Below are 14404 nucleotides of genomic sequence, written 5' to 3' on the forward strand. Positions count from 1 at the left end.
GCCCCACTCCAGTTCTAGTTTTGATGGCATTGCCTAGCTGTGTGACCTTCCTCAATTCACTTATGTGTATAATTAATGAGCTTGATCTGTCACTCTACAGCCTAGGCATTAGTTTCCTAGGTTCCTTCTTCTGTGCTTCTGATTATAATATCCTTTTATTCCTCTCTACTTCTTGGAATCCTGGCCATCCTTCAAGGACCAGTTCCTTCCCCAGTCTTACCCTGATTACTCCAGCCCATGATGATCTAAATAAATATAGCACTCGATATCTAGACCAGTAATAATACTTACATTTTCCCCTCTGCTGCTTGTTTTCTTTTAATGTAGATCTCCCCGATTAGAATGTAAATCCTATTGTATACAAGAGGTATCATTAATTTTTTTTAATTTTTTAAAAATTTTTATATAGTTTATTTATTTTTGAGACAGAGAGAGACAGAGCATGAGTGGGGGAGGGTCAGAGTGAGAGGGGGACACAGAATCTGAAACAGACTCCAGGCTCTGAGCTGTCAGCACAGAGCCCGATGCGGGGCTTGAACCCACAAACTGTGAGATCATGACCTAAGCCGATGTCAGATGCCTAACCTACTGAGCCACCCAGGCGCCCCGATATCATTAATTTTTAAAAAATTTCCTTTATACTACATCCATAACCGTGTTTGTGGTTTCTTTGAAAGGGCCCATGATATCTTGTCTTTATTTGATATTGGTAGTCCTATTTCACAGTCACAGCTTATGGAAGCAGCACGGGTAGATGCAATTCATCTAGGTTAGATGCAATTCATCTTGGTCAGCTTTAGAGAGAGTTACCAAGCTATTGTCGAGGGTAGACTGGTTTTCTTCTTTTAACTAGAAGAACATGAGGAAACTGCAAAGATGAGTTAGAAAATTATTGAAGTCCCAAACTGACGATTTTATTTCTAATATTAAAGAACACTAAGATGCCTCCTTAGCACAGTAAGCAGTGCGTCAGACTCATAAATAACACCTGAGCGTGGTTTCATTTATGGCCACTGAATCCCCAGAACAGGTAATTTACAAGTATATTTAGGAGGAATAGTGAGGCTGTTACATTTGACAAACTCTGGTGAGAGCTGGAATTTGAAAATTGCTGCTCATGCAGTAGCGTGGAGGTCTTGATATCGCTTTGTCTCCTTTCTTAAAAGTTTATTGGACTAAATGATAACTGGATTCCGTTAGTCTCAGTTCTGATTAGGAGTCAGCAAGTTGGATGGGACAGGCAATGTTCCGTCAGCTTCTCACTCATTGTCTTACAGGGCTGAGAGCGATAAAGCTGCTGTCCAGTCTAACGGTGGAATTTGTGGGGATTAGTCAGCTGAAAATGCCCTTGTGTTGGGAAAATAACACATTCTCCATAAGATACCGTGGTATTTTTAACCGGTTGCATTGTTTTCAGGAGCAAAGCACTCCCCACACTCCACCCCCCCCCTTTGTCTTGATGTTCTTCCACTCTGAATTTGTGGTTTAGAATTGAGAACAAACCAAGGGTCCCAAAGTCTCCGCTTAAACAAACACTGATGTACTTGTCACAAGGCCAGACGCTCGATGACTCGGCTGAGAGAGGGCCTTTGCCCTCCGGCTCCGTTAAGATTATTCCGGCTGCACGATCCGGAGCTCTGACTCTAACCGACCTAAACATGAGACTACTGGGTTGGGTGAGACAAGACCGAGGAAGCCCACCGTCTAACAATCTGGCTAGCCATAGGAGCAGACCCGCCGCTCGCAGCAGCTGACTCAGCTGCGACTACGGAGCTACCAGCAGCGGCGTAACCAGATCGGCCAGACGCGGCGGCACGAATCAGCCTCGCCGTCGTGCCTCCGCGCTGGGTGACCAGGACCATAGCCAGGCACACGACCAACCGCTCCGGGGCCCACCCCGCCTAACCGCAAGGCGAACTCAGCAAATTGGCTGTGCGCTGGCCGAGGCCTCGGAAGGGGGGCACGCAGCAGCAGCTGCAGCAGCGGCGGCGGCGGTGCTGACTCAGCCCGGGCTCCCAGCCCGGCCGCAGCGGCCGCAGCAGCCACCGGCGCAGGCGGCGGGGCACCAGGCCACCCTTGCCTCCGGCCCCACCCCGCCGCACCCGAGGCCGCGCGGCGTCACAGAGCGCATGCGTGCCGCGGGGGATGCCGGGAGCGCGCAGTGGCGGCACCGGCGGCGACAGCAGTCAGAGCGGAGGCTACAACGGGGACGCGAGCGGGGCGGTGACCGTGTGGGAGGTGGTCTCACTCTTGGGGAAGCTTCTGGGCACTGTCGCCGCACTGAAGGTGGTTTTGTACCTGCTCCGGGTGTGCTTAGCGATGGCCTGGAAATCCGGCGGCGCCAGCCACTCGGAGCTAATCCACAATCTCCGCAGTAAGTGCCACCCCCGCCCGATGTGGGGCAACTGGGCCAGGCTAGGCCTGGACTGGGTCCCCCTGGGCCGTCCGTAACGCTCTGTCTGCCCTCCCATCTCCAGCCCCGTGCCGGCTGGAGGGTTCGGCGCAGGGTTCGGCGCAGGGTTGCACCAGCAGTCTCGAACGGCTCGCGCTTGCGATCGCCTCCCTCAGGACCTGTCACTCATCGGCGACGTGGACGCGGAGGGAAAAGAAAGAGCTACGGGCCGCTCTTGGTGGGGCAGGAGCAGGCGTCGCCCCGCGGGGCCGGGGGGAGGGGTCGCGGCACAGGTGGCGGGGCTGTCACTCGTGTCAGCCGCCTGCGGGTCCGGGTCTGGCGGGCGAGGGGCGTGCCCTTGGGGTGGGGGGATGCTGGCGGGGCCTAGAGGCAGGGCTGGATCTGAGGGGACCCCACCCTCGACCCCCGCGTCTTCTCGCCTTCCTCCTCCTCAATAATCGACCTCGCCGCGAGCCTTCTCTCCTATACTGACTCCCCCGCCCTCCGTTTTTTCCTCTGGAAGGAGATGCCACCCTTTGATAGAGGCGAGGGGAGGGAGGGAAAGATGAGAGTATTGTCATTGCGGATGCTGGGAGAAATTTCTGGGGCTTCTGTCCAGTGGCTGTCTTCGTGGGGGGCGGAGGAAGAAATAACCAGAGGATGCGAGTTCCCGACACACTTGTATTTCAGGAGCTATTAGAGGTCCTGGTCCAGCAAAGGATTGTGTGTGTGGAATGTTCTGACTTTGTTCCTCTAGGCTGCAAAGGCTTTGTAAAAGCTTTGTGTGGAATTTTTTTTTATAATCCATTTTCTTTAGTTATTGTATCCCTTCCTCTTATGATAATTTTAGGGTGGGATGAGTGCTGTGTCATTTTCTTTTTTTAACTCGAAATATAGTGTCGCTGTCTGGTTGGAAGGCCAGAAGGACCACCGTCCGTAATACTTTGTCTCTGATCTGAATTTGTAGCTCTCTGTTTGCCACCAGCTTCGCAAATAATCGTATCCTGCCACGTGGTATTTTTGTCATATGTTATTTAGCTTTTCTTGTGTTTGTCATGTTTTCTAATTCGATTTGTAACTTCCTTGAGAGCTGGGGCTTTTTTTTTTTAATATCTTCGAATTCTTTCAACTTAATACCCCTTCCTTTTTTCGTAAATGCAGTTAAATCTACATTATATACTTGGATCTGTGCTCGGAATACCAAGCTGAGTGAGAAAAATATTCTTGACTGGCACATGGTTAGTGCTTGCTATTAGTCATTTTATTTTTTTTTTTTTACAGTATTTTAAAATTTTGAAATTATATCCTTTGTATTTAGTAACAAAGAACGTTTAGGTTTCAAAATTCTGTCAAGCATTGCCAGTGTTCACTTTATGCAAGGATATTTGATTGAAATCGACATCCATATGCTGAGGCAGTATTTTGAAGTGTGATTTAGGTTTCTGAGGATTGCACATAAACTCAATATGTTGTAAGTATTTTAATAAAATTTCTTAAAATGGTCTAGTGTCTGCTGTTGCAGCATACACACCCAAAAGAGTCTCTGCATGAATTAATGATTAGTTAACTTTCCACTGGTAGGTTAACACAATACACACTCGGCTGTGACAGAATTTGGTAATCAGGCTCTTAAAGTCTCTCCTTTTTGGGCCAAATTTGTGGTAAGTCAGACCTAGGTCTTTCCCCAGTGGTTTTATGATTATTTTATTGTATTCTCTTATTCCTAGCCAAAATTTCTAAGGATATTTTTCTATCAGAAAATTTAATAATAAATATTTAAGGAGCACCTGGATGGCTCAGTTGGTTAAGTGCCGGTCTCTTGGTTTCCGCCCTGGTCATCATTTCACAGTTCATGGGATTGAGCCCGTATCCGGCTCTGTGCTGACAGTGCGGAGCCTGCCAGGAATTCTCTCTCCCTCTCTCTCTCTGCCCCACCCTGATTCATGCATGCACACAGTCGTGCTCTCTCTTTCTCTCTCAAAAATAAACAAACATTTAAAAAACATTTAACATAAATGGATGTTGATATTGCAGACATTTAGTTTTGCAATGTATCTATAATTCATAAGAGGAAATTCGAGTACTCAAATTGTTTATCCACATGTAACACTGTGCAATGTTAGTTTCAACTTCTTGCAGAATTCTGGCTAATAGGTTTCATTTTTATTTAAATGTTTGCTTATTTAAATTGAATTATAGAATTCAAGACAGGCGTAGGGCTTGCTGCTCTCAGTGCAGAGCCTGCTTCAGATCTTCTGTCCCTCTTTCTCTCTGTCCCTCCCCCACTTGTGTCTCTCTCAAAAATATATAAAACATTAAAAAAATTTAACATTATTGAGGCGTCTGGATGGCTCAGTCAATTAAATGTCCGACCTCCGCTCAGGTCAGGATCTCATGGTTCGTGGCTTCGGGTCCTGTGTTGGGCTCTGTGCTGACAGCTAGCTCAGAGCCTGGAGCCTCTTTCAGATTATGTGTTGCCCTCTCTCTTACCCTCCCCTGCTCACGCTGTTTCTCTCTCTCTCTCTCTCCCTCTCTCAGAAATAAATAAAACATTAAAAAAATTTTAACATTATTATAGTTTATTAAAAATACTTAGTTTTCCTTTTATAAGCTGTCATAATGGAACTATGATTGTGTATGATTTCATAGTTGATACATCATTTACAGAATATTATAGAATGTAATGGTATGTTTTGTAATATTTCATAGCTTACGTTATGATGACAACTACTTTTTTTTTTTAAGATTTTATTTTTGGGATGCCTGGGTAGCTCCGTTGGTTAAGCATCCTAGTCTTGATTTTGGCTCAGGTCATGATCTCACAGTTTGTAGCAATGAGCTGCGTGTTGTGCTCTGTGCTGATGGCGAGGAGCCTGCTTGGGATTCTCTCTCTCTCTCTGCCCCTCCCCCACTCATGTACACATTCCCTCTCAAAATAAACATTAAAAAAATAAGATTTTATTTTTAAGTAATCTCTATACCCGACGGGCTTTGAACTCACAACCCCTGAGATCAAGAGTTATATGCTCCACCAGCTGAGTCCGGCAGGTGCCCTGACAACCATTTTTAAGTAACTTAGAACAGTTACAACTTGAGCATGCTTCAGAGTCTCCTGTATCACATGGAGAGCTTGTTAAAACATAGATTGCTGGGGCTCAAGAATTTGTATTTTTCTTTTTATTTATATGTTCTTTTTAAATAGGCTCCATACCCAGTGTGGGGTTCAAACTCACAACCCTGAGATCAAGAGTCACATGCTCCACCAACTGAAGTAGCCAGGCGCCCCCAATAATTGGTATTATTAACAAGTTCCTACATAATGCTGCTAGTGTCCTGGGATCACACTCTAAGAATCACTGACACGGAGAGGCGCTTGGGTGACCCAGTTGGTTGAGTGTCTGCCTTTGGCTCAGATCATGATCTCTCACGATTTGTGAATTCGAGTCCCACATCAGGTTTGCATTGATGTTGGGGAACCTGCTTCAGATTCTCTGTCTCCCTCTCTCTGTCCCTCCTCCGCTAGCTCACGCTCACTATCTCAAAATTAAATAAACATTAAAAAAACTTTTAATAAAAAAATCACTGACAGAAAATAGAAAATTATGAGGTTAAACGCTGCCAGTGTTTCAGCTGAATCAGTTTTACACATTAGAATAAAGTTTTAGGAAAAAAGTCTGTTGCAGTCCTGCCCAAAAGAGCTGTCTGTAATGTCTGTATCTGTGCTGTTTCATATGATAGCCATCAGCCACATGTGGCATTAAGCATTTGAAATGTGGTTAACACAGCTGAGGAACTGAATTTTTGTATTATTTAACTTAAATAGTCCACGTGTGGCTAGTGGCTGCTGTGTTAGTGCAGGTTTATAGAAATAAAGAATATAACTATTTTATAATTATGGGCTGATAATGTACTCTTGAAACAAATTAATTTAAAACAACTGTGAGCCTGCTTAATCCAGGAAATGTCACAATTTAAGTAATGTTTATATTAGAGTTTATTTTCTACTTTTATTGGGAGAATTCCAAGTCATGGCCACTTAAAACAACATTTGTTTTTTTTACCTACTTTTATTTGTTTAAAGATTTCAATCCACTGCCCTAGTATATCAGTTACTTTTACTTTGCATCTTTGATTCTGTCATTTTGTATATACTATACCATACAGAATTTGTCATTCAGCCGACTTTCTTTTGTATGCCAAACACTAGGGATACAGCACTCAACAAATATTGTCTCTTGTAGATTACTTCTAATGGGAGCAGAGAAGTAAGATACCTGGTATGTCATAGTGTAAGTAACAAAGTAGGGAAGGAGGATTAGGAGTGGGGAACTAGATTTGCAGTTGTAGGGGAGAAGGCCTCACTGAGGTCTCATTTGTTTTTTTTTGTTTTTTTTTAAAGTATACTTTGTTTTACTTATTTATTTATTTATTTTTTAATGTTTATTTATTTCTAGGAGAGAGAGAGAGAGACAGCGTGAGCAGGGGAGGGCCAGAGAGAGAGGGAGTCACAGACCGAAACAGGCTCCAGGCTCTGAGCTGGCAGTCAGCACAGAGCCCAACACGGGGCTCGAACCCATGAACCGCGAGATCACGACCCAAGCGAAAGTCGGACGCTTAACCGACTAAGCCACCCAGACGCCCCAGTGAGGTCTCATTTGAGCAAAGAGTTGGTGGAGTGAAGAAATTCTAGCTAGATAGATTGAGCTGGGGAACAGGCATTCCAGGCAGAGAAAATTGCATGTGGTAGATTTGAATTAGGGGTGTGGGAGGAAAACTGGAGTCAAGGATACGATAGCAAGGTTTTGGGCTTAAGCAACTGGAATGATCTGCCATTTTCTGAGTTGGAAATAATAAGTGAGTGAGTAGCAAGGACTTTGAAGTGGCAAAGAGGAGGCATGCAAGGAGGTGTGGGAGAGCAGGAGTTTATTTTGGGGGATGTTCTGTTTGAGATGCTTATAAGACATTTCAGTGGAGACTTTGAGTAGGCATTTGAATAAAAATTATGATAATTTGTAGTTTTTGTGTCCTTTATTTCTGAAAATAAATTGGAATTATTTGATTTTTGTATTTAGAGTGTCAGTTCTTAGCCACTAGTAGCATAACTGGTGGGAAAGAGAATATTATATTAGTTTTATCTTGCGTGTTCATGGGCCAAATACAACCAGGTAATAAAATCCTAGAGGGTTATTTTCAGAAATTGGGGCCTCATTTAGAATCCAGCACGTACCTCCTCATTTTGACTTGTTTCAAGTCAGTCTTACAGGTACATACTAGTAAGTAAACTTAAAGTACATTGAATCAGATTTAGTTTATATGACTAGGGGGACTTTAATATCAGTGTGTTTACTTAAATTGAAATCATTTAAAATTAAATGAAATTAAAAATTCAGTTTCTCAGTCACACTAACCATATTTCATGAGCTCAGTAGCCACATGAGGCTTTAAAAAAGAAAGAAAGAAGGAAAGAAAGAAGAGGTCCCTGGGTAGATTAGTGGGTTGAGCATCTGACTCTTGATTTCAGCTCGTCATGATCCCAGAGTCGTGGGATCAAACCTCCTGTCGGGTTCCGTGCTGAGTGTGGAGCCTGCTTGAGATTCTGTCTTTCCCTCCGCCCCCTCCCCAACTTGTGTGCAGGCTCTCTCGCTCTCTCTCTCTCTCTCTCTCTCTCTCTCAAATGAATAAAGAGCCACATGAGGTTACAAGCTGTCCGTTAGTGCAGATAGAACATTTCCATCATTATAAGTTCTATTGGACAGCACTAGCTCTAGGTGTATTTTATTACATTCTATTTAATGTCTTGGGTCCATTGTGCTGTTTCACATATTTTTATTAGTATTACATTTAGCTTTGGCCATGATGCTCTAAGAGTAGCAGTTAAAAAACAAGATTATCAGGGGCGTCTGGGTGGCTCAGTGCGTTAAACGTCCGGCTTCGGCTCAGGTCATGATCTCACAGTCCATGGGCTCAAGCCCCGCATTGGGCTCTGTGCTGACAGCTCAGAGCCTGGAGCCTGTTTCAGATTCTGTGTCTCCCTCTCTCTCTGCCCCTCCCCCGCTCGCTCTCTGTCTTTCAAAATAAAATAAAGACATAAAAAATATAAAAAAAAAAGATATACAAAAAGACTTTTGGAAAAAAACCCAAGATTATCAGACAAGGGTGATCAAGATAATGAGAATGTCGGCATTTTATATGGTGATTCGATAGGATTGAGGTTGTTCGATTTAGCAATGAGAAAGCTTGAGAGAGCAAAAATGTTTAAATATTTGAGGAAATGTCATGTAGTAGAGGGTCAAACCAAGACAACTGCGAGGCAGGTTTTGGCTCATTATAAGAAGTATTCACAATGCTATCCTGACAATCAAAGAGTTGGCTTTGAAAAATAATGTTTTCTATTACTGCATATGTTGAAGCAAAGAATGACCATTTTTCTGTAAGGGATGTTGTAGAAGAGATATGTCAAGAGTTTTGACTGTGCACTAGATCTCTAAGGACCCTTCCAAATCCAAGATTCTGTAATTTTATTTTGTAATGTTTATTTATTTATTTTGGGGGAGAGGGAGAGAGCAAGAGAGAGAGAATGCACAGGGGAGGGCTAGAGAGAGAGGAAGAGAGAATCCCAAACAGACCCCATGCTGTCAGCGTGGAGCACTACGAGGGTCTTGATCTCACAAACCATGAGATCATGACCTGAGCTGAGATCAAGAGTCAAACACTTAACCAACTAAGCTCAAGATTCTGTAATTTTAAACGCGTCATGGATTTCGTAAAATCAACCGTGGGATGTGGGTGTTAGGAGAGAGCCACAGAAGTTAACATTTGGTTACCTGTATTTTAGAGTTGTGTATAACATTTCAGTTTATCAAATGTGAGGAGTTCAGGGAACATACTCCTTTAAGAAATAGTGTCAAAACTGGGTCACCTAGGTGGCTCAGTCTGTTGAACATCCAACTCTTGATTTTGGCTCAGGTCATGATCTCACAGTTTGTGAGACTGAGCCCTGCATTGGTCTCTGTGCTGACAGTGCAGTCGGCTTGAGATTCTCTCTCTCTCCCTCTATCTCTGCTTCACACCCTCTCTCTCACGCTCTCAAAATAAATAAACTTTAAGAAAAGAAAAAGAGGGGCGCCTGGGTGGCTCAATCGGTTAAGCATCTGACTTCGGCTCGGGTCATAATCTCACGGTTCATGGGTTCGAGCCCCGCATCAGGCTCTGTGCTGACAGCTAGCTCAGAGCTTGGAGCCTGCTTCGGATTCTGTATCTCCCTCTCTCTCTGACCCTCCCCTGCTCATGCTGCCTCTCTCTTTCAGAAATAAATAAAACATTAAGAAAAAGAAAAGGAAATAGTGTCAAAACAGATAGTTTTATGTATCTATTAGGAGTGATAGCAGTTCAGGAAAAGATGTGGGTCTTTTAAATTTTTTTAATGTTTATTCATTTTTGAGAGAGGGAGTGAGTGGAGAAGGGGGAGAGAAAGAAGCAAACAGAGTTTCCAAAGTGGGCTCTGCACTGATAATAACAGTGAGGCCGATAGGGGCTTGAATTCACAAACCATGAGAACATGACCTAAGCTGAAGTCAAACATTTAACTGAGCCACCCAGGCACCCCATGATGTTTTTTTTATTAATTATCTGACAGAGTGCTACATTAATTTTAACTGTACAACATAGTAATTTGACAACTCTAATGAGAAAGATGTATTAAAAAAATGTTTTTTAATGTTCATTTATTTTTGAGGGAGAGACAGAGCATGAGCAGAGGAGGGACAGAGAGGGGAGACACAGAATCCAAAGTAGGCTTCAGACTCTGAGCCGCCAGCACAGAGCCTGATGTGGGGCTTGAATCCATGAACTGTGAGATCATGACTTGAGCCAAAGTTGGACACTTAACCGACTGAGCCACCCAGGCACCCCGAGAAAGATGTATTTTTAAATAATCTTTGGTATTTAGATGATATGCTTTCTTGTAGCCTGCCATCACATAAAATTCTTCTTTAATTATAGTGTGAATTTAAAACTAATCTCTTTCAGAGGCACCTGGGTGGCTCAGTTAGTTGAGCATCTGATTCTTGATTTCAGCTCAAGTCATGATCCCAGGGATGTGGGATTCAGCCCAGCTCAGCATGGAGCCTGCTTAAGATTCTCCCTCTCCCTCTCCCTCTGCCCCTTTCCCCCTCTTTCACTCTCTCTCTCTTTAAATAAAATAGAATAGAATAGAACAGAATAAAATAAAATAAAAAATAAAATTAATATCTTTCAGACTTTCTATACCCAGAATGTCTCAAGCTCTGATTATCTCATATGTCTAATCCTAGGTAGGAAACAGGTGCCCCTGGGTGACTCAGTCGTTTAAGTGTGGGACTTTGGCTCAGGTCATAATCTCATACTTTGTGAGTCTGAGCCGTGCATCAGGGCATTCTTCCTGGGGTGTTCAGTGCTTCATATCAACACAGACTCTGTTCTTTTTCAGTTCTGCCAGGATTGCTTCCGTTCTTCTGTTCTTTCAGATCAAGAATCTTGGAGTAGTCATTGATTCTTTCAGACTGTTACCACATTAACTGAACAGTTTTTTCAGATGCCTTTCCTAGTTTACTTCCACTGTATTTTCATTGGTACTTTCCCAGCCTAGGTCCTTAGTTCATGCTTGGAGACCTCCAAGTGTCTGATAGGTTGTCACACTTTCACTTTCCCTCCCCTCAGCTCCGTTCCAAGCATTATGCTGATTTTCCTAGTACACTGATTTCTGTTAAGTTGCTTGCCTTCCCAGGCTCCTCTTGCTTGCTGTATTAAATGTAAACACCTCTCACTTAGCTTTGAGGCCACGTTAAGGCCTTATACAACTATTCCCATGCTCCAACTCCAGTTCTGTTCTTCAGGATGATCTCATTTTCCTCCTCATGTACGTGTGCATTAACGTAACCTGTTCAGCTGCTATAACAAAGACCAAATTAACAATGGCTTAACAAAATCAAAGTTTCTCTCTCCTGTAACAACTAAGCAATTCAGAGCTAATATAGTGGTTCTGTAGTGTAGAGCACAAGGATCTCTCTTGTGCTTCCTAAAGTCTTTGCCTCATCTGAAAGTTTGAAGATAGTTTACCTCCATAATTTTCATATTCCAGCCAGTGGGGTGAAGATTGGGGAAAGAGAAAAAAACCCCATTCCTTTTTAAGGGATGATCTGAAAGTTGCATACATAATTTCTATGTATGTTCCATTGACAAGAACTTAGTTGTAAGATTATACATAACTATAGAGAAGCTAAATAATGCATTCCATTAAAATTCTACCACCAAAGGAAAAGGAATCCTTATCACATCTTAGATTTTGCTAATTGGAGGGTATGTTTGTATATATGTGTGTGTATTGTGTGTGTGTGTGTATATATATATACATATATGTATGTATGTAACTACATACCAGCTATGATAACAAGGTTGGGAGAATTAAGGTTAATATTTAGTCAAGTAATATATGTACATGGTTAAAAGATAAAATCACACAGAAGGGCTTTTATTGAAAAATAACAATTTCATGGCCCTGTTCCTCTCCACCCCTGGACTCATTGCCTAGAGGGAACCACTTTTGGGTTTTTTTGTGTGTTGTGTTGTGTTTTGTTTTAGTAGGCTCCATGGACAGTGTAAAGCCCAGTGCAGGGTTTGAACTCATGACCTTGAGATCAAGCCCTGAACTGAGATCAAGAGTGGGATGCTTAACTGAGTGTGCCATTTAGGCACCCTGGGAACCACTTTTAACTATGTTTTTTTGGTTCTTCTTGTAGTTAATCTTCATGTCTTTAAATCATGTGGTTAAACTGTCATTTCTTGTTTTATCAACTTTAGACATTATCTGTTGACCTTCTGCCAAAATGGATGGGTATTTACACCTACTCCTCCTCCATCATAATTTTCGCTTCCTCTTTTGTGGTTACCTTTGTAACTTTAAGTAATATCCTTTAACCTCAGTTTCTTGTTCAATAATTTATAAACTAACACTACCTCTGGTAACCCCTGTATTTTGTAAGAAAAGATATTGGGGAGTTCTTCCTCTCATTTTACAACTTATTAGTGGGTCTTTTACAGTGTCAAAGTTGATAATTTGCATTTTGTTCTGAGCAGTAAATTTTCTGTACTTGTTTTTTTTAAATATTTTTAATGTTATTTATTTTTGAGGGAGCGAGTGTGAGTGGGGTAGAGGCAGAGAGGAGGGGGAGAGAAGATCCGAAACAGGCTCTGCATAGACAACAATGAGCCCAATGTGGGGCTTGAACTCACAAACTGTAACATCATGACCTGAGCCAAAGTCGGACACTCAGCCAACTGTGCCACCCAGGTACCCCTGTACTTTGTTGATTTTTAAGTGCTGAAAATCAATAGTCATCCGTGACGATAACTCATAGCTGAGTTAGGTAGTCTGCTGTGAGCTTATTTCCTGCTTTCTGTTTCCAGTATCAAGATTCCTCCTACTAATGTAGGGGAATAGTCAGATATTTTTCCTTGTTTTATGTTACATCAATTCTTTAAAATCCTGTCACATTTTAGTTTTCTTCATATCCTTTTTTTTTTTTTCCTGGAACTTATCTCCCTCTGTATTCTTCTCCACCCCTGAAGTTACAAAGAGAAACAGAGGGGCGCTTGGGTGGCTCAGTCAGTTAAGCATCTGATTCTTGATTATGGCTCAGGTCATGATCTCCAACAGTTTGTGAGTTTAAGCCCCACATTGAGCTCTGTGTTGACAGTGTGGGTCTGCTTGGGATTCTGTCTCCCTCTCTATTTATAAATAAATAAACATTAAAAAAGTTTTTAAGAAAAAAAAGAGAAGCAGATATCTTCTTAACATGGCTCTAATCTCTTTAAGTTTTTTATTATTTGGCTTATGGCTTGGGTTCTATTACATTCTATTTCAACCCTACTGAGTTCTTATTTGGATCAATTGCATATTTGGACCAACATTAGCCATTATTATAGTTACTTAATTAAGGTCCTTGGTCCCTAGGGTTCAGGAAGATTGAGTATGGGTAATTCTAGGGCTGTTCACTATTTCAGAAAGCCAAATGGTAATTACACTTTTACTTATAATCAGGCTGTCCACAAAAAGTGAAACATTAAATTATTTTGCTGTTTGCTAAAAATAGTTCAGGGTGTTGAAAGTTATATATGTCAGATTACCAAAAATGGCAAAATGACTTAATAACTTAGTAAATGGGGTTTGGTTTAGGCATCTTTCAAAATACAGAATTCATGGCAAAAATAAAAAGAATATTATGGTGAAAATTTTGGAAACCACCCAATTATGGCATAATAAGGCTTGATTCTGAGACTTGATGTGTTCAGCTTTTTAATAAATAGTGACATGCTTTTAAAAATCATTGAGAAGGGTGCCTGGGTGGCTCTGCTGGTTAAGCATCCAACTCTCAGTTTCAGCTCAGGTCATGATCTCAAAGTTCATGCCTTTGGGCCCCATCTTGGACTCTGTGCTGATGGTGCAAAGCCTGCTTGGGACTCTCTCTCTCTCTCTCTCTCTCTCTCTCCCTCTCTCCCTCTCTCCCTCCCTCCCTCCCTCCCTCTCCCTCTCCCTCTCCCCTTCCCCCCTTTCTTTCCCTCTCTTTGTCTTCCCCTGTTCACACTGTCTCTGTCTCCCTCAAAATAAATAAATAAACCTAAAAAACTTAAAAAACAAACATTTAGAGGGGCACCTGGGTGGCTCAGTTGGTTAAGCATTTGATTCTCCATTTCAGCCCAGGTCATTGTCTCACAGTTCGTGAGATCAAGCCCTGCATTGGGTTCTGCACTGACGGCGGAGCCTGCTTAGGACTCTCTCTGCCTCTGGCTCTGTCTCTCTTTCAACAACAACAAAGACCATTTAGAGTTTTTAGTAAATTCTCTATGCCTACACAGAGTAAGAAAGCAGCCAAAGAAACTCATGAGTTTGATAGAAGTGTATTACCTAGCTTAAGGGAAGTAGTCTCTTCACTTTGGTTTTTAGAATGTGCCTGGAACAATGTGTTTGATTTTAGA

At 42.4% G+C, this 14404-nt stretch overlaps 1 protein-coding gene across 2 annotated transcripts in view; it reads left to right on the forward strand.

Moving 5' to 3' along the window:
- Positions 1 to 2093: 2093 nt before the first annotated feature.
- PCMT1 (protein-L-isoaspartate (D-aspartate) O-methyltransferase) overlaps positions 2094 to 14404 on the forward strand; it is a 50572-nt gene continuing 38261 nt past the window's right edge. The window contains exon 1 of one of the 2 annotated variants that reach the window (XM_039240947.1): positions 2094 to 2374. In XM_039240947.1, coding sequence (XP_039096878.1) covers positions 2146 to 2374 — 229 coding nt within the window. In that variant the 5' untranslated portion in view covers positions 2094 to 2145. The remainder of the gene's footprint in view (positions 2375 to 14404) is intronic. The other variant, XM_039240946.1, reaches the window with a different exon arrangement.

Source organism: Hyaena hyaena, unplaced genomic scaffold (assembly GCF_003009895.1).
Source record: "Hyaena hyaena isolate Hyena2069 unplaced genomic scaffold, ASM300989v1 scaffold_184, whole genome shotgun sequence".
Lineage (NCBI taxonomy): Eukaryota > Metazoa > Chordata > Mammalia > Carnivora > Hyaenidae > Hyaena > Hyaena hyaena.